Consider the following 20,211-nt stretch of genomic DNA (forward strand, 5'->3'; position numbering starts at 1 on the left):
ACAGCCGAGAGCTTTCTCCAAGAGTGCGATGAAGCAGCTGCTCCTGCTCCCAGGTCTGGCTCTCTCCAGTCTCTGACCTTGCCTGCTTTTGTCCCTCTTGCTGTGCCCTCTGTTCCCCCGGGGCTCGGTGGCTGCTGCCCAGGACTGTGGAAGTGGCACAGATCCAGGGGTCGAGACCCTCCTTCCTCTGCCCTTGCAGCGGCCTGCTCACAGCAGCCTTTTCCATCGGGAAGCTCCACGTGGAGAGGGAGTCCTCACCTCTGTTCCTTGCACAACCCCCAGGAGCCCAGGGCTGCCATCTCAAGTCCCTGCGGGCCCTGAGGGCTCCCGGGTGCCTCAGGCTGCTGTGACACCGCTGCCCACGGGAGGGAACAGTGGCGGGGGCTGTGCTCAAAGTCAGCTCCATGTGCTGCTGCTGCTGCTGCTGCTGCTGTGGGGGTCGTTTGTCCAGCCCTGCCCCAGACTGAGGGATCGGATCCAGGCCCTGCTGCTGCTCCCTGGGGATCAGGCACAGTTTGGTTGTCGCCGTCAGGGCCAGCAGAAGCCGTGGCCGGAGCAGCGGGTGCTGACAGTGCCCCGAGGCCCGGGGCCGGAGGTGTTCCTGTGCTGGGGGCTGGCCGGAGCTGCCCCTGGTTCTCCCTCTGCCTCCCGCAGAGCTGGGCCGGGCACAAGTGGGGCAGCACAGCAAACAGGGAGCCTGCCAGTCTCTTCCAGCCCTGTCTGCTCAGAGTTTGGGCCTTGGAGCTGCAGGTGGACACAGGCAGCTGCTCCTGCTCCCTCTGCGTGTCCCCGTGTTCAGCAGCGCTGCTCCATCAGTCTGTGCCCAGCAACGGGGAAAAGCCTCAGCCCTGCAGGGCCAGGAGCTGCCCGGCTCTGCCTGGGGAGCTGCTCCACACGGGAACCAGCAGCAAAGGACATTCCTTCCCTAGGACAAGTTTTCTATTAAGGAAAGAAAAAAAAAAAAGAAAATTAAAAACAACACAGAAAAAAAGTGGAAGATAAAAACAAAACCCAAGTGCAGCGTAGTAAAAATACTTTATAGCTTTGCATAAAGAGATAACTGAACTTTTTCAAATGAGATCTCCGTTATTTACTCCATAAATGTGCTGATGGCATGGATCCATCCTGCTGACCTCAGCAGCCTTTTAAAAAAGATTTTGTGGTTTGTTTCCAGTATTATTTTAAATTGTGATTGAAGCAATAGGAAATTGCTTTGTGCCCCGCCAGCTCCAAGCAGGACTGGGAATCTAAACTTTGCCAAACCCCAAATCCTTTACAAGACGGACCTTCCTTCTCACCCTGTGAATGAGCTGCACATTCCCTTTGAAATTGTCAGGGGTTTCGTAAAGACGCAAAGTCCCACTTACAGCTTTTTGCTCTGCTTGGGAAGTGCAGAAGGGCAATTCTTCATCCATCCGCTCCAGACTGCACTGCCTTAGGAACGCCGTCCACTCGCCAGGTTTTGCTCACTTGTGGCACTTCTGGAGGAGGAAGAAAGGGCAGTTGCACGATTCCAGCCAAAAAAGGAATGAAGAGCGGGGCAGACAAAACATCCTGTGGAGATCCAGGCGTTCAGCTGGAACTGTGGAGTGCTTGGGTTCTTGCCAATTGGATGTGGATCCCTCACTGCAATCTCTTGGCCTGCAGGAGAGTCTCACTCACCTGCAAAAGCAGAAAGCTCACTCGGTGGGCTCAGAATGGGCTCGTCTGATGCAAAGCTGTCAGAGCAATGTGAGGGCAGAGCCAGCCCAGCCGTGCCTGGGGCTGAGCCCAGCAGAGCCCTGGCAGAGCCCAGAGCAGCCTCAGCACCCGCAGAGCCCGGCTGGAAGGAGAGAAACCAGAAAGTGCCCGTCAGCCGAAGGCTCCTGTCCCCTCGTCCCCACCGCCCGCAGTGCCCAGGCCACGCTGGCCGTGCTCAGAGCTGGGCCCAAAGCTGCCCATCACTGCTGCCTTTGGGGGCAGAGCAGGAGGGCAGGACACGTGCCCAGCCTGCAGCCAGCCACGGCACATCCAGCCCTCAGCAGCTGCGCAGAGCCAAAAGGCAGCTTGACGGCCGAGTGAAGAATCTGTGGCGTCTGCCCCAGCAAAGGGAGGAACCTTTGGTGCCCGGCCAGGCCGTGCCATGCCCACATCTGGGAGCATCCCCCCAGCTGTGGACTCACCTGCAAATTGGGCCCCAGGGAGCGTGTCTGAAGAAGGTGCCAGAATCCAAGTCGATCATCTTCAGCTGCCGGTGGCCAGGTCGAGGAAGAGCTTGGCATCCTTGGGGTTGTCCTTGGTGTCTCCAGCAGCAGCCCCACCTGATACAGCTTCTCCAGGGGCTCCTCCTTCCCTGGGGGCCAGACCAGGCTGTCAGTGCTCTGCCCAGGGCCCCAGGCACCAACGAACCAGGACAAGCATAACTAGGGTGGATGGTGGCCACCAGTGCTTGCTACACCAGGTCTCCAGCTCCGCCCCAGCACAGATGTTCCCATCTCGTCATCCCTGCTCAGAGCTACAGGCAGGACAAAAACACTCTGGTTTTCTTTAGCACTGATTGCCATGAGATGTGTGGAGCTCTTACCTGTCAGGTCTTTGGATCAAACTGTGCACATGGACCTCTCCCATCTTCTGGGGCAGATGAACACCCTGCAGCCAAGGATCACTGAAGAGGTCTTCTAAGGATGGCCTGTCCAAGGGTTGCATGGACAAACACCTCCTGATAACATTTTGGCACTCTGAAGAGAGAAACCAGAAACCAGCAGTCAGTTGGAGAAGGATCCCGTCTGCTTTGCCCCTCCATTCCCGTGCCCAGGCCATGCTGGGTGTGCCCAGAGCTGTGCCTAAACTTCCCCATGGATTCTCTGTTTGGAGGAGAGCAGGACATGTGCCACCTCCTCAGCAGCTGCCAGAGCAGGCTGCTCATCAGCCTGCTGCTGTCTCCCAGCACCGGGATTCCCCTGTGCCCAGAGATGAGGACCCACCTTGAGAGAGCCATCGTGGGAACAAGATGCGCCCCCAGATGAACTGCTGGCCCCTCCTGAACGGGTGCTTCCCCATGACCAGGTGGTACAGCAGGAGGCCCAGGGACCAGATGGTCGCTGCCTCGCCGTGGTAGCGTTGGTGGTGGATCCACTCTGGTGGGCTGTAGGGCAGGGTTCCTATGGAACACAGACGGAGTTCATCAGGGGATGCTGCAACTCCTAAAGCCTCGCCCCGGCATCCCTGGGCGTGTGGGGGCTGGCCCCCTCCCGCCTCCACCCAAAAGCAACTTGGCTCAAGGAATAACGCTGCTCCTAGCAGCGAGAGGGGGAAGCCGCGGTGCTACAGCCAGGCTGGGCCGTGAGATGCCCAGGAACATCCCCTGAGAGGGCTCACCTGCAAATTGCCTGTAGGCTGTGTCTTGGAGGAAGGCGCCACAGCCAAAGTCGATCAGTTTGAGCTGCCCGGTGGCCAGGTCGAGCAGGATGTTCTCGGGCTTGATGTCGCGGTGCAGGACCCCGCAGCTGGTGCAGTGCCGCACGGCCTCCAGCACCTGGCGGAACAGCCCCCGCGCCTCCTCCTCCGGCAGGAACCTCCGCTCCGCCAGGAAACCCGAGAGGTCCTGGCACCGCTCCGGATGCTCCAGCACCAACAGGAAGCCGTTGGGGAGCTCAAGCCACTCCAGCAGCTGAATGATGCCACCACATCCAGAGGACAGCCTGTCCAGCAGCACGATTTCCAGGGGTGCACGGGCGCCGTTGGGCTGCCGAAGGACCACGATGCCGTCAGTGGGGCTGAGGCTGTGCCAGGGCTCGGGAACCCCTCACCCAGCCCCGGATGCTCTGGGCCCCCCGCTCAGCCCACGCCCGCTCTCCCTGCAGGGCTCCCGCCGGCTCTTCCCCTGCCGGGCCCCAGCTTCTCCCGCCGGCCCCGCTCACTCACCAGCTCGCCCCAGTGCTGGACGCGGGCCCGGGGCACGCATTTGATGGCCACCTGCGAGCAAAGGCCAGCAGCGGGCTCAGCTCGCCGCCTGCCCCGCCGCGCCCCGATCTTCTCCTCCTCCTCCTCCGCCCTCCTCCTCCTCCTCCGCCCGCCGCCAGCCCCGCCGCTCACCGGGGCGCCGTCCGAGAGCCGCGTCCCCGAGTAGACGCTGCCGAAGCCTCCGCGCCCCAGCAGCGAACCCAGCCGGTACCGGTCCTGCAGGGCCTCCCGCGCCTCCCCTGCGGGCGACACGCGGCCCTCAGCGCTCGGCCCGGGGCCAGACACGGCCCCCGAGCGCCCCCCGAGCGCCCCGGGCCGGGCATCCCCACCCGCCCCGGGCCCCGGCGGCTCGAGGCCGGCGGCTGCGCTGCCGAGCGGCGGAGCTCGGGCCGGGGAAGCCGCGGCGGAGGCGGCGGGAGCGGCCGCGCCGCGTGTGTCCTTAGCGGGGCCCGGGAGGAGCCGGGGCCGGGGCCGGGGCCGGGGCCGGGGCCGGGGCCGGGGCCGGGGCCGGGCTCGGGACAGGCGCAGCCAAAGCGCAGCGATGCCGCCCCGGCCCCAGGCACTGATGCCCGCCCAGCACCGCCACAGCCAGCACCGCCAGAGCCGGGCGGAGCCCAGACCGCGGCGGGACGCCCGGGGCCGGGGGCGGGCCCGGGGCATGGCCCAGCCCTGCGGGGGGAGAGGGAGAGGCCGGGACGGGGACGCCGAGAGGGGCCGGGGAGGTCGGGAAAGGGACACCGGGAGAGGCTGCGGGACAGCGAGACAGAGTGCGGGACAGCGGGAGAGGGAGAGGAGGAACAAGAGAGGGACGGGGACGGGTCGTAGACGCCGTAGACTCGCTGCTGCCGCTGCTGCTGCCGCTGCCGCCGCTGCAACTGGAGCCCTGGGGCCGTTTGTCCGCGTGTCCGTTCCACGCTCCAGCCCCGCGCTCCCCGGGGGCAGCCCCCGAGCCGCTCCAAACACGGCAACTTGGCCGTGCTGAGCCCACATCCAGAGGCCTGACTCCTGCGCCGCGGCAGAGGAATTCCCTCGGTCGCTGCTGTGCATTGTCCCTGCTGAGGCTCAGACACTGTCAGGACACGTTCCCTGCTTGTAGGATTCGTGCCCGACCCAAGCACTACGCTTATGTCTCCAGCGTTACTTTGCAGCAAAAACAGGGGAAGGCAAACTCTGTGTACAGCCCATGGTATTTTCGAGGGTCTAAAACTCACTAAGTCATCGATCTGAGAGGTGAGATCCATTTGGAATTAATGGCACGGAGAAGTAGTGCAACACGGAAAAGGGGAGCATAGAAATAAATAGAGGAAAACCTCTTGGTTTATTTCTTGCGTTTTCATTTCACTTCTGGAAAGCTGTTGCAGTTTTCCAACAACCTTCACCACAGTCCCAGCTGCTCTTTTCAAGAACCTTTGGTGGAGAACGAGGTCGAGCTTCTGGCACAAGATGTGCCACCAACTGCAGCTTCTCCTGGATTTCCATACTGAGTGCAGCACGACTTTTGCAGCAAAGCAGGACAAATGTTTGGAAAACTTTACGATTTGTCCTTTCTTTTTTCCTTGTGGACTGGGGAGTTGTGCCATTGGTAAGGTTTTCCTTGTTACTGTTTTAATCCAAGAAAACAGGAGGTGGCACCAGCACTTGTTGGGGAATGCAACCCTGACTGAATCCAGAGACAGAATCTCCCTGACACTGTGTGAGCTCCCCGGGCTGGGCTCAGGTTCCTGCTGGGACTCTGCAGAGAGCTCCAGCTGGGATCAGCAGCAGCTGGAAATACCTCTGGGCATCTCCCTTTTCTGCTGCTCGCAGGAAGCAATGAAGTGAGTCAAGAAGTTCTGGTTTTTCTTTCTCCGGGTGCATTTTTTCATTGTGTTTGACACCCCAGCGGCAATTTTTGTGATGGCCTCTCTAAGTTGATTCTATTTCAGCAGCACCAGCAGCAGGGCTGTGTTGGAGCGCTGTAAATGTGGCCTGTGTGGCTTTAATTCCCCTCGACTTAGTGCCCGGGGACTTGGGAGCATTTCAATCTCTTCTTTGCACGGTGCCTGCAACAGAAAGACTGAGTTCACTGTCACAAAAGCACAGCGGGCAGCAAGGATGGAAAAAGGCAATTGCAGTTGTCCTGATAAAATCCAGTCGGCAGCCAGAGGGGTGCAGCAGCAGCCGCGATCTCCAATTGCCAAGGCAAAGGCAGCAGCAGCCTCCTGCCGTCACCTCGGGCTGAGTGAAACAGTGCTGCAAACAGCGCTGGAAGCCGACCCTTCCTTTCTCTGGAGGCTGGGTCGGGGCAGCACAGGCGGGCCCTGAGCAGTCTGGGCTGTTGGCGGGTGAGCGTTGCTCCAGGCCGCAGTGGAGCCGGACAAAGGCCTTGGAAGGCGAGGCAGGAGCAGGTGGGAAGGGGCCGGCGCTGCTGCTGCTCCTGCCCGGGAGCCCCGGCCGGGCCGGGCCGGCGCCCGCTGCGCTGCGGCTCCTGCTGCTGCCAGAGCCGGGCGGGCCTCGGGGACAGGGAATGGACACGGGGGGACAGCAAAGGCCGGCGGGGCTGCGGGGATGCTGGTGCTGGGGCCAGCGCCGGCACGGAGCTTCGGCCGCAGTTGACCCGGAGGGAACCGCTGGGCAAAGGCTCCATTTCAGCCTTTCTTTCCTCACGGCTGCGAAACGACCGAAATAAAAGGAGAACCAGCAGGGCCCGGCCCCTTCTCCTTCGGGAGGAGCTCCACGCCTGGGGCCGGGAGGGGCCCTGAGGGGCCGGGAGGGGCAATGAAGGGCCATGAAGGGCTGTCGGGGGCCAGGAGAGGTTCTGTGTAGCCAGGAGGGGTTTGAGGGGCCGTGAGGAGCCTCAGCCCCGGCAGCAGCGGGGTCCCACCGTGTCCCCAGGGCAGGGCAGCCGTGAGGGGCCGCGAGTGCAGACGTGGCAGCAGAGCGGGCTTGGGGCACCTCCGGGAGGGGATGAGAGCCTTCCCCAGCTCCAAACCACACCAAACCCACCACTAACAGGATTTCCCATCTTTAGAATCCACTGGCAACTTGGAGTCGACTGAACCGTTTAATCCCAGTGGAAAATGCAAGGGAATTTTCCTAATGACTTACATCCAGCCTTGGTTAATCGTGTCTAAGGTTTAAAAATCTGACCAGTGAAAAGTAACACTAATAAATAATAAGAACAATAGCAAGAAATAAACTCCCAAATCCCAACATTCAGCACCACACCAAAATGACCAACCTCATTTTTCTTTACTAGCACAAGGTTCATGAAAACAAATGCTGTTAACTTTCTCCACCTCACATCTTCCCCACCAGACAAATGAGGCCGTTTGCAGTGTTTAATACAAGTCACAATGGAGGGCTGGAGGGAAGAACGGGGAGACACTACCAATTTACATGTCAAACCCAGCGGTCCAGCTTCAAAGTGGAGAGAATAAAATGGAATGGGGGCAGGGGCTGGTCAGATGTTCCTCTAAAGGATGGCAAAATCACCTCCAAGTGAACAGGAGGGGAAAATCAATCCCTATAAACCACCCAGGGTGTTCAGGGACTCAGCTGTGAGGAGCTGGACATGGACAGAGGCATCTGGAACAGTTCTTTCCTCAGGCTGAGCTCTCCAGCCTGGCCCTGAAGTCAATCAAGTGCTTTCCCAGAGCATTCCATGGTTGCCAACCACCCTTCAAGATGTGGCTCACAGGAGCAGAGAACCTTTCTCAAGGTTCTGAGCAGAAAAAGTGGCAAGAGATGCCCAATTCAGAGCTCTGTTTAAAAACCTGGAAAATAAAAATCAGTTGAACTCTGAAGCCCAGCGGTTGCTTCCAGAATCTCAGAGCCAAGGGGAAACGGGAAAGGCTTTTTACAAGAACCAACGCTGAAGAGCTCCCAGATGAATGTGTGTGACATTTTGAGAGGCTTCCAATTTTCCACAGTTTCCCTTGAATTGTTGAAATTGATTTTGCCTTTGCCTCCTCTTGCACTAAAGGAGCCTCATTTCAGCAGCCAGGAAGGCAAAGCTCATTCCTGGCCCTGGCTGCTGCTGTCCGTGCAGCATTTCCATCCCTCCCGTGGCCTCTTCCCTCAGGGTCCCCAGCAGCAGCAGCAGCTGCCGGAGCAGCACATGGAAGCTGCAGATGGAAGTGCTGCCCACCCCAGCCTGAAGCTGCACAAGGATCCTGCTGCCAGGAACCCCAATATTCCCTCCCAGGGGCCCTGCAAACAGTCACCAATTTTCAGAAGAGCAGTGTGGACAGCAGCTGCACCTGGCCGTTATCCTCTATGAAAGGAAGAAAAAAAGACCTCAGCATCGGCTGCTCGGGGCTCCGCTGGGCGTGAGCCTGCAAACCCACAGGGCACCAAGTGTTTGGTGGGCACACAGTGGCCGTGGCTGGGGGCACAGAGCCTTGCATGGTCAGAGAGTGGCAGGAGCACCGCAACCAGCTGCAGGGCGACAGGGCTGGGTCTCAGCATGTCCTTGTCCAAAACTGCAAAGCTGAGCATCACGGCCGTCATCCTGACTGACTGTTCATCTGTGTCCCGCAGGAGCTCCACAAAATGTTCAGTCAGGGGCCACACTTTTTTGGCCTGTGAGGAACACAAGTCGTGAAACGCCGCCCTGGTGCCAAGAGGGCCCAGAGGCCAAAGGCCTGTCCCGAGGTACTCGGGCAGCCGAACCAGGAGGCAGGAGAGCTGGGAGCAGCTGCCTGAGCTCTCGAAGCCCAGCCAAGCCCAAGCGACTGCATTCCCCAGCTCAGCTCCAGCCACTGCCCCCTTGTCACCATTGAGGGAGGGATCCTCAGTGAGCTCGAGAAGGGCCCTGAGCGCAAGGTTACACCTTTCCCTGCACTCACTCCGCAGGTACTTTGGGGGAGCGCCAGAGCAGCCGGCTGGCAGGAACATGGCAGCTCCCCGGGGGCTGCTTGTGGCCTCTGACACCCAATTCCTCAGGGCTTCCCACCAGCCCAGCCCCTCAGAGTCTCCCCCAGCCCGGCCAGCCTGCCTGGCAGCAGAGGCGCAGCCCCACAGCAGCTCCAGAGGAGCCCGATCAAGAGGCACCGCGGAGCCCTCAGCAATCCGGCCAGCAGCACACGGGCAGGAGGACACAGACGGCGGTTCCTGGCTGGCACAGGGCTTGTGGCCATCTCCAGGCTCCGGCCTCGCAGGGATGCCCACAGCTCCGGCCCCCGCCCACGCGCTCTCTCGGCAGTGCAAAGGCTTCTGCAGGACCACCGAGGGCCGAGGGGCTTCTGGCCATTTTCCCTGCAAGGCTGCACGCCTGGGCAGCTTGCTGAGCACAAAGCACCCTTTTCCCCCTCTTCCCCTGTGCACCCAGGGCAGCAAAAGAAAAATCCTGGGAGTCCGTGTATTGTAACACATATCCTATATTTATATACTGAAGAAAAAAAAGAAGAAAAGAAGAATCCTTTAGAAGAAGAAAATCCCCGCTGGCTCCGTTGGCCCCAGCAGACAGAGTGTCCCAGATCAGCTCTCCGCAGAGCTCCAGCAGCGCAGGCAGCCCAGGCCCGACAGTCGAGGCCGTGTCTTCCGTGCCCTGCGGAGCTGATCTCGCAGCTTCCGCAGGATGGAGTACGGAGCTCTCTGGACTGCCCGGAGGACCAAGGCTGTTTCAATGGCCAGGTTTCTGATGGCAGGGCTGCTGTCATCTGCCGTGTCTTCAAGGGCTGCAAGACAGAGGAACACGGGGCCATAGCCCTGATCAGCAGGGACCCGAGGAGAGCCCCCTGCCAGGGCCACCCCAGCCCGCTCTTGCCATGGCCACGAGGGAGCAGGGACCAAGGGGATTGAAACATTAATTTTGAAGAATTACAGACTTTAACTGGATATTGCTGAAGTAAGACAGATAGACTTCCCTTTTGATAAGCAGAAGCCGGATTTAAGGAACTGATAAATCATGGGGCCTGTCAACTTATGTTTGTGTGTTCTGACTAATCAATAGGCTTCAAGAAGGACAATCAATTCAGAAATCAAATACTCCTGGGAAAACGGGATTCAGTCGTCACGCAACGCTAAAAGGTTAAAAAGTCAAAGCGAAGAAGACTCACTTACTTCATCATTTTGAGACCCCGCCCCATAAAAAAGACCACCGACCCATTTCAAAGAACAAACCACGCATGCTTAATAGCTTTTGGCTAATTACCATAGGAAGCGGGGAATGGGAGGTACTAAAGTCATGAATATACATTTGTGTTTTGGGTATTCAATCCTTCTGTACATAAAAAGACCCTGTGATCTTCTGTGAGCGCGCGTGTGTTCGGGAGGTATCCCGCACACTGCCCGGCGTCGTAATTAAACATACACTTTCTAACTCTAAACTGCTGGAGAGTCTTTTGTCCGTCATTGTTGGATATCGGCATTAGGGCGATATTCCTATTTTTTTAATAATTCAATAGAACACCCCAAATTGCCCAATATGGACCCCAAATTTCCAAGAATTAGCTGTATAGAGCCAAAAATTCACAAAAATTTCCTTTATGGGCCCCAAAACTCCACTATAGAGGTGCCAAGACTCCCCCAGACCCCCTTACATCCCATGCAGAGAACCCCAGATCCCCTATAGGGTCCCCCAGGCGCCCCCGGACCCTCTATCGAGCCCCTATATATCCCCTCAGACCCCCCTGGGGACCTCCAGACCCCCCCAGACCCCCCAAATCCCCCACAGACACCCAGACCCCATTTAGGGACGCCCGGACCCCCTTTACGGACCCTTACGGACCCTCTACAGAGCCCCCAGACCCCGATAGAGCCCCGAGACCCGCCCAGCCTCCTTTAGGGATCCCCAGACCGCCCTAAAGCCCCTACAGACCGCCCCAAATCTCCTGCAGATCCCCCTTAAAATCCTCTAAGGAGACTTCCAGGTCCCCCCAGACCCCTATAGATCCCCTAGAGATCCCCTAGAGATCCCCCATTGCCCCACCGTAGGTCTCGGACACGCCGGAGCCGGCTCGGGGGACCCGGAATAAAGATGGCGGCGCCCGGGAGAGCCACCTCTGGGTAATGTACGCATGCGCTCGAGGGAACGCGCCAGCAGATGGGCGGGGCCCAAGGGAAAAGAGGCGTGGCCAATGAAAGGGCGGGGAACGAATGGAACGAGGCGGGGTCAGAGAAGGGCGGGAACTGGGAGGGGAAAGGGGCGGGGTCCAGGAAACGGCGGGAATTCTGAGGGGAAATGGGCGGGGTCAGGGGAACGCGCGGTCCTAAAAGGGCCCGGTTTGGCTTAAAATCACCCAAAAGACCCTAAAATCTCCGGCACCATGACCGAGACCGACACCAGAAACGGCACCGAGACCGAGACCGACACCGGAACCGAGACCGGCACCGCTCCGGGACCCGCACTGTGGGACCGACACCGAAACCGGCACCTGAACTGGTACCGGAACCAAGACTGAGACCGACACCGGCACTGGGACCGGCGCCGGGAGTGCTTCGGAACCGGCACCGGCACCAGGACTGCTCCAGGACTGCGGCCAGAACCGAGACCGGCAGCGCTCCGGGATCGAGACCGAGACCGGCACCGGAACCAGCACCGAGACTGGCACCGCTCCGGGACCAAGACTGGGATTGGCACTGGGAGCACTCCGGGACCAAAAACGGCACCGGCACCGCTCCGACACCGAGATTGAGACCAGGACTGAAACTGGAACCGGCACTGGCACCGAGACTGGCACCGCTCCGGGATCGAGATCGGCACCGCGACCGGAATCAGCACCGGGAGCGCTCCGGGACCGAGACTGAGACCGAGGCCGAAACAGGGACCGGGATCGGACCCGGAATCGCTCCGGGATCGGCTCCAGGATCGCTCCGGGACCGCCGCGTTCGCTCCGGGGAGTTTTGGCCGCGCCCCCGGGCGGGACTGGGAGGGACGGGGAGGTTGCCCTGGGCCGGGCGGGACCGCCTCGGTTCGCATCGTTCCGAGGCGGCCACCCCGGTCCAGATGATCCCAGTCTCTATGGTTCTGATCCAGATGGTCCAGCCTGTGAAATCCCAGTCCATGTGATCCCAGTCTGTAAAATCCCAGTCCATGTGACCAAGAACTCTCCAAGTGTGATTTACTCTCAAACCACATCCCACCCACCCAGCCCCACACAATCCCGATCCCAACATCCGCCCACAAAAATATCCCCAAACCCAGGGACCCCCCCCGGGATATTTGGGGCGAGCTCCCCCTCCCCGGCCACCTGCGGGATGGGGGCGATGATCCCGGCGGTGCCGCCCGTTCAGGGAGCGCTGGAGCCGCCGCTCCCTCCGCTCGTCTTCTCCTCCCGCTCCTGCCGCCGCTGCGCCTCTTCCTCCCTCCCTCCTCCTCCTCCCCCGGGCCCGGGCCCGGCCTGGGAGGGCGGGGCCAAGGAAAGGGCGGGAACTGGGAGGGGAAAGGGGCGGGGTCAAGGGGACGCACGGTCCTAAAACCGCCCGAGTTCGCTTAAAATTGCCAATTGTGCCGAAAATCCACCGTAAATCCACCAGGTTTAGCTTCAAATCATCCAAATGGGCCAAAAATCTCCGGGAACGGGACCGGGACCGGGACCGAGACAAGATCAGCACCGGAACCCGGAGCAACACCAAGGCTGAGACCGTCACCGCAACTGAGACCGGCCCCGCACAGGCACCGGCACTGGGACCGACACCGAAACCGGCACCAGAACTGGTACCGGAACCAAGACTGAGACCACGACCGACAATGCGACCGGCGCCGGGAGCGCTCCGGAACCGGCCCCGGGAAGGCTCCAGGACCGCGGCCAGAACCGAGACCGGCAGCGCTCCGGGACAGACCGAGACCGGCACCGGAACCAGCTCCGAGACTGGCGCTGATCCGAAACCGAGACTGAGACCGAGCCCGAAACCGGGACGGGGATCGGACCCGGAATCGCTCCGGGATCGCTACGGGACCGCCGCGCTCGCTCCGGGGAGTTTTGGCCGCGTCCCCGAGCGGGACTGGGAGGGACTGGGAGGGACTGGGCGGTTCCCCGGGGCCGGGCGGGACCGCCTCGCTTCGCATCGTTCCGATGCAGCCATCCCAGTCCATGTGATCCCAGTTCGTATGATCCCAGCCTCCATGGTTCTGATCCAGATGGTCCAGCCTGTGAAATCCCAGTCCATGTGATCCCAGTCTGCACAATCCCAGTCTGCACAGTGCCAGTCTCTAAAATCGATGCTGTTTTACACCACAACGACACAGATTCTGATCTTCAGAAGGCTGAAAATGACTCCTTTAGTTTTTCGAATGTGTCTCCCTTAGTATTTTACACAGACCAATCTGATTGGTGACAAAAAGACAAACCTCGTCAATCACATTGTTCAGAGCAGAGGGACATCAAGAAGTCCCTCCTAGGAAAAGGAATGAAAAACAATGCTACAGTTTTTAGAGAAACACTCCTCTTGTTTACAGAAAATTCCCTGAGAAAAGAATTTCACAAAACCAAAAGATCTCAGGCACGAAAGCAGGGCTACAATCTCTCTTGGCTTTTGCAGTACAAAGAGAGGGAGAAGAGAAAATAATTAAGGTCTAATCAAAAGGATAATCGGCAAGGTGACTTCCCAACACGGAACACAGGGAATGTGGGTCACCAGGGCTCTGCCCAATGTGGCTCCACCAGCGGGGGCTGGAGCTGGAGCCGAGCTCGAAGCTCTTTCTGCACTGGGGGCACTGGCAGGGCTTTCCTGATGGTGCCTTTGTTGGTGTTGGGTCAAGGCTGAGCTCTGTGAGAAGCTCTTCCCACACTGGGGACACTCTTGGGGCCCTCCCTGGTGTGGATGCGCCGGTGGATGATGAGGTTGGAGTTGTGCCTGAAGCCCTTCCTGCAGTCGGGGCAGCGGAAGGGCCTCTCCTCTGTGTGTGTCTGCTGGTGTTCAAGGAGCAGGGTGCTGGTCACAAACCCCTTCCCACACTGGCAACACTTGTAGGGCCTCTCCCCAGTGTGGATCCTCTGGTGGATAATCAGGTTGGGTGTGTGCCTAAAGCTCTTCCCACATTCCCCACATTCGTAGGGCCGTTCTCCTGTGTGGATCCTCTGGTGGCTGATCAGGCGGCACCGCCAGCTAAAGCTCTTCCCACATTCCCCACACTCAAAGGTTCGTTCCCCGGCGTGGGTCATCTGGTGATGGATCCGGTTGGACCCCATGCTGAAGCTCTTCCCACATTTCTCACTCTCATTGAGTCGTTCCCTGGTGTGGATCTTCTGGTGCTGGATGAGGTGTGAGCTCCGCTTGAAGCCCTTCCTGCAGTCGGGGCAGTGGAAGGGCCTCTCCTCTGCATGTGTCTGCTGATGTTCAAGCAGCAGGGTGCTGGTCACAAACCCCTTCCCGCACTGGCAACACTTGTAGGGCCTCTCCCCAGTGTGGATCCTCTGGTGGAACCTCAGGCTGCCGCTCTGCCTGAAGCCCTTCCCACACTCCCCACACTTGTACGGCCTTTCCCCAGTGTGGATGTTCTGGTGCTGGATCAGGTGGATTCTCTGGCTGAAGCTCTTCCCACATTCCCCACATTCGTAGGGCTGTTCTCCTGTGTGGATCCTCTGGTGGCTGATCAGACGGCACCGCCAGCTAAAGGTCTTCCCGCACTCCCCACACTCATAGGGTCGTTCCCTGGCGTGGGTCCTCTGGTGATGGATCCGGTTGGACCTCACGCTGAAGCTCTTCGCACATTTCTCGCTCTCATCGAGTCGTTCCCTGGTGTGGATCTTCTGGTGCTGGATGAGGTGTGAGCTCCGCTTGAAGCCCTTCCTGCAGTCAGGGCAATGGAAGGGCCTCTCCTCCGTGTGCGTGCTCTGGTGCACGAGGAGATAAGTGCTGGTCTGAAACCTCCTCCTGCATTGATCACACTCGTAGGGCCTCTCCCCACTGTGGGTCATCTGCTGACGGATCAGGTGGGATTTATGGCTGAAGCTCTTCCCACATTCCCCACACTCATACGGCTTTTCTCCGGTGTGGATCCTCTGGTGGCAGATCAGGTGGCACCGTCGGCTGAAGCTCTTCCCACACTCCCCACACTCGTAGGGTCTCTCCCCAGTGTGGGTCCTCTGGTGGCGGAGCAGGTCGCTCTGCCAGCGGAAGCTCTTCCCACACTCGGAGCACTTGTGGGGCTTCTCCCCATCACGAAGCTGCTCATGGACCACCAGCTCTGAGCTTTGGCTCCATCTCCGGCCGCCTTCCCGGCCCGGCCTGGCTCTTTCCTCCTCACATCCTCGCCAGCTGCGTTTGCAGCCCCTCCTCCTCAGGGATCTCCGGCCCTTTTCCTCCCCGTTGCATTCCTGCGCCGTGGAGCCGCTCAAAACGGCCTCTGCCACGAGCTTCTGCCGCGGGGATTTGTCCTCCCTGCTCTCCATGCTCGGCTCCCTGTCTGGGGGAGGAAGGACAAGGACAGGATGGGATTTGCCTCCGTGTCACAGGGAAGGGGAAGGAGATCCCCCGTCTGCTCGGTGCCCGCCCTCCCCGGGCTGCGGCGAGTCCCAGGAACCCGAAAAGCTCCCCCCTCTTCTGTCTCCCCACCTACGGATACTGGGAGTGACTGGGCTTACACTGGGAGCAGCCACTTCCAGCACCGCGACTCCCGAACCCTCTTCCCGGCCATCCTGCCCCTCCAGCCCCTAACGGGGTCCCGGCAATCCCAGGCGTTCCCCCGCCTCTCGGGCTCCCCGCTTTGCGGTTCTGGGCTCTCCTCTCTCTGGGCTCCCGCTCAGGGAAGCGGCGGCTCTCCCGGGCTCCCCAAACCCGGTGTTCCCCCGCCCCGGCTCTGTCGACACCGGGACCCCCCAAAAACACCTCCCGGGGAGCCCCCGATGTCCCCCCGAGGGGCATCTGCTGCTCGGCTTTGGATCCCCGCGAGCTCCAAACATCCCCCCAACAAACCCCAAACCCAGGGACCCCCCGGGATATTTGGGGCGAGCTCCCCCTCCCCGGGCACCTGCGGGATGGGGGGCGATGATCCCGGCGGTGCCGCCAGTTCAGGGAGCGCTGGAGCCGCCGCTCCCTCCGCTCGTCTTCTCCTCCCGCTCCTGCTGCCGCTGCGCCTCTTCCTCCCTCCCTCCTCCTCCTCCCCCGGGCCCGGGCCCGGCCTGGGAGGGCGGGGCCAAGGAAAGGGCGGGAACTGGGAGGGGAAAGGGGCGGGGTCAGGGACAGGGCGGGAATCGTGAGGGCAATGGGCGTGGCCGAGGGGACGCGCGGTCCTAAAAGGGCCCGGTTCGAACGAAAAGCATTCAAACGGGACTGAAATTGTCTAAAGAAGCCTAAAATCCACCCTTACACCGATCAGGTTTGGCCTCAAATCACCCTAAGAGGCCTGCAATCCCCACAAAGTGGCCTAAAATCACCCAAAGGGCACTAAAAGCCACCCTATAGCCACAGGGTTTGGCCTGAAATCAGCCACTTGGGGATAAAATCATCCAAAGGGGTCTAAAACCAGCCAATGCGGCCTAAAATTGCCAAACGTGGTTTCAAACCCACACAAAATGGCCAAGAATCCCCTCAAATCTCCTAAAAGGCTGTGAAATCCTCCCTGAAAATACCGGGCGTGGCCTAAAATCAAGAAAATGTACCTAAAGTCCACCCTAAAACCTAACAGATTTGAACTAAATTCACCCAAATGGGTCTAAGCCCCACCGAAATGGGCCTAAAAACCATTCAAAGGGATCAGAAATCCACCCTAAAACTGCCCAGTTTATCTTAAAATCACTCAAATGGGACTAAACGCCACCAGATTTTGCCTAAAATCAGACAAAGGGGCCCAAAATCCACACTAAAATGCTCAAAACCCCACCCTAAACCTGCCCAGTTTGGCCTAAAATTACCCAAACCCGCCTAAAATCTCCGGGACCTGGACCCAGACCAAAATCAGCAGCAGAAGCGGCACCAGCACCAGGAGTGAGACCGACACCGGATCCGAGACTGGCTCCGAGAGCGGCACCGCTGCAGGACCGGGACCGGAACCGACAGCAGCACCCGCAGCGGCGCTGCACAGGCACCGGGACTGCGGCCGAGACCGGGACGGAAACCGGCACCAGAGCTGCCACCGGGACAAGACTGAGACCGGGACCGCAACCGGCAAAAAACGGCCCAAAAGTCACCAAACACGCCCCTAAAGAGACCGACAATGCCTGAAAGGTGCCGGAAAATGGCCACAAAATGGCCCCCAAATGACCAAAACCTGACTAGAAATGCCCCTGAAATTACAAAACATGTCTCAAAATGATTCAAAGCGTGACCAAAAATGACCCAAGAGTGACAGAAAATTGCCCAAAATGCCGCAGGATGGGGGAGAGCCCGGAGAGACACAGAATTCCCAAAAATTTTTTTAAAAAATCACCCCAAAACTGCATAAAAAAGGAAAATTATTTTTAAAAAATCCTGAAAAAAACCCTCAAAATAGCTCAGAAAAGAAAAAAACCCAGAAAATGCCTGCAAAACTTCCAGTAATATTCCCAAATTTTCCCAGACTCCCCAGAATTTCCCAAATTCCCCAAAATTCCCCAGAAATTCAACCAAACTCCATCAAAAATCACCCAGAAAATGAAAAAAAACAAGCCAAACAAACCCTTCAAATGCTCAGAAATATTTTTTAAAATCCCTCAAAACTCCACAAAAATTCCCTGAAAACTCCCCAACTCCTCAGATTTCTCAAAATTCCCAACATATACCCCAAAGAAGCCCCCAAATAACAACAGAAAACAGTCTGAAAATGCAAAAACACCACCCCAAAGTTCCTAAAAATATTTTAAAAATCCCCGAAAGCACCCAGAAAGTCCCCCAAAATCCAAAGAAAATTTCCCGAAACTTCCACAAACTCACAGAATTCCTGAAATCCTTGACAATTGCCAAAATTTCCTACACGTGCTCTCGATGAAGTGGTGCAGCAGGCAGGACTTGCTCGTGCCGGTGCTGCAGATCACCAAGAACTGCCGGAACTTCCCACATTTGGTATCAAAATTCCCCAAAATCCCCTCTAGAGATCCCAAAATTCCCACACTTGGACCCAAAGTCCCTGCTTTTGGATCCAAAATTCCCCCAAAATTCCCCTCAAAATTCCCAATAGAGGCCCCAAAATTCAAAAAAGTTCCCAATAGAAAACCCCAAATTGCCCCATTTGGACCTCTACATTTCCAAGAATTCCCTGTACAGAGCCCAAAATTCCCTCCAAGGATCCCAAAATTTCCCTACAGAGATCCCAAGACCCTCCCCAAACCCTCTATATGCTCCCCCAGGCTCCTATAGAAGCCCTATAGACCCACCCCAAACCCCTTTTAGGGACCCCCGCAGATCCCCTATAGACCCCCCAGACCCCCCCTAAATCCCCTATAGAGACCCCCAGACCCCTTCCCAATCCCCTGTGGGACCCTCCCCCCCAGCCCCTTTTAGGAAGCCCCAAGCCCTCCCCAAATCCCCTGCAGAGACCCTGAGATCCCCTAAATGGACCCTCAGACCCCTTCCAGGGACCCCCAGGCCCTCCCAAAATCCCCTAGGGAGACCCCCAGATCCCCTAGAGAGACCCCCAGGCCACGCTGAACCCTCTCGAGATCCCCTATATATCCCCTGGAGCCCCCTCAGAGCCCCTTTGGGGACCCTCAGACCGCCCCAAAACCCCACACAGGGACCCACGGACACCCCCACACCTCCCCGGAGCCGCTACAGGCTCCCCCAGATCCCCGACAGACCCCCCAAGCCCCGGAAAGGCCACCCAGACCCCAATAATCCCCAAAAGAGACCCCCAGAGCCCCGGACTTAGGGACGCCCCGAGCCCCTTTACGGACCCCTACGGACCCTCTATAGACCCCTCAGACCCCTATGGAGCCCCTATAGCCCCCCAAACCCCCTTTAGGGACGCCCAGACCGCCCTAAATCCCCTATGGACCCCCTTAAACCCCTTACAGACCACCCACTAAACCCCCTAAAGACACCCCCAGGTCCCCCCAGACCCCTAGAGATCCCCTAGAGATCCCCTAGAGATCCCCTATAGATCCCCCATTGCCCCACCGTAGGTCTCGGACACGCCGGAGCCGGCTCGGGGGACCAGGAACAAAGATGGCGGCGCCCGGGGGAGCCACTTCTGGGTCATCTGCGCATGCGCTGGACGGAACGCACCAGCAGATGGGCGGAGCCCAAGGGAAAAGAGGCGTGGCCAATGAAAGGGCGGGGAACGAATGGAACGAGGCGGGGTCAGAGAAAGGGCGGGAACTGGGAGGGGAAAGGGGCGGGGCCAAGGGGAGGCGCGGCCCTAAAACCGCCCGGTTTGCCCTGAAATCACCCAAAATGCGCCTAAAACTCTCCAAAGGGGCCTCAAATCCACCCTAAACCCGATCAGGTTTGGCCTCAAATTATCCAAATGGGATTAAAATCCCCACAAAGTGGCCTAAAATTACCCAAAGGGCACTAAAATGCACCCTAAATCTCCATGGTTTGGCCTCAAATCAGCCAAATGGGGTTAAAAGAATCCAAAGGGCTCTAAAATCCAACCAAGGGGCCTAAAATTGAACAAACTGGTTTAAAAAAACCCACACAAAATAGCCTGAAATCACTCCTAAATCTCCCAAATGGGTGTAAAATCCAAACTGAACGTACCCGGTTTGGCCTAAAATCAACCAAAAAGATCTAAAATCACCCAGCATGGCCTGAAAGCCACACAAAAGGACCTAAAATCACCAGAGAAGGACTTTGTTTGACATGAAATTATCCAAAGAGGCTGAAAATCCACTCATAAGGGCCAAAAATAACCAAAAAGAAGGGGCCTAAAATCTCCCACGCACACCTAAGATCCACCCATGTGGGGCGAAAATCATTCAAAGGGACTTAAAATCCACCAAAAATATCCCAGTTTATCATAAAATCACCCAAATGAGCTGAAACCAGACCTGAATGGGCCTAAAATCATCCAAAGGGATAAAAAATCCACCCTAAAGCCCACCAGATTTGGCCCCAAACCACCCAAAGTTATCTAAAATCCACCCAACACGGAACACAGGGAATGTGGGTCACCGGGGCTCTGCCCAATGTGGCTCCTCCAGTGGGGGCTGGAGCTGGAGCAGAGCTCGAAGCTCTTTCTGCACTGGGGGCACTGGCAGGGCTTTCCTGATGGTGCCTTTGTTGGTGTTGGGTCAAGGCTGAGCTCTGTGAGAAGCTCTTCCCACACTGGGGACACTCTTGGGGCCTCTCCCCAGTGTGGATGCGCCGGTGGATGATGAGGTTGGAGTTGTGCCTGAAGCCCTTCCCGCAGTGGGGGCAGCGGAAGGGCCTCTCCTCTGTGTGTGTCTGCTGGTGTTCAAGGAGCTTGCTGCTGACCCGAAACCC

The 20,211-nt window shown here is 58.4% G+C and overlaps 2 protein-coding genes across 2 annotated transcripts in view; both read right to left on the reverse strand.

Moving 5' to 3' along the window:
• Positions 1-15,203, reverse strand: part of LOC136303562 (uncharacterized) — a gene marked incomplete at its 5' end in the record, with an annotated part of 1,177,971 nt that extends 1,162,768 nt beyond the window's left edge. The window contains 3 exons of the mRNA XM_066207196.1: positions 13,809-14,064; positions 14,233-14,457; positions 14,791-15,203. Of these exons, the coding sequence (XP_066063293.1) occupies positions 13,809-14,064; positions 14,233-14,457; positions 14,791-15,203 (894 nt within the window). The remainder of the gene's footprint in view (positions 1-13,808; positions 14,065-14,232; positions 14,458-14,790) is intronic.
• On the reverse strand, positions 3,043-12,934 carry LOC136303550 (serine/threonine-protein kinase pim-1-like; the record flags this gene model as incomplete). The annotated part of the gene is made up of 5 exons (XM_066207187.1): positions 12,797-12,934; positions 4,075-4,167; positions 3,904-3,954; positions 3,358-3,724; positions 3,043-3,140 (listed from the first exon to the last, which is right to left on the reverse strand). Coding segments are annotated over exons 1-5 (747 nt in total), but the record flags the coding sequence as incomplete, so codon positions are not given.
• Positions 15,204-20,211: the final 5,008 nt, after the last annotated feature.

The sequence above is a fragment of the Chamaea fasciata genome, unplaced genomic scaffold (genome assembly GCF_029207755.1).
Source record: "Chamaea fasciata isolate MVZ Bird 193981 ecotype frontalis unplaced genomic scaffold, bChaFas1.0.hap1 SCAF_37, whole genome shotgun sequence".
Classification (NCBI taxonomy): domain Eukaryota; kingdom Metazoa; phylum Chordata; class Aves; order Passeriformes; family Sylviidae; genus Chamaea; species Chamaea fasciata.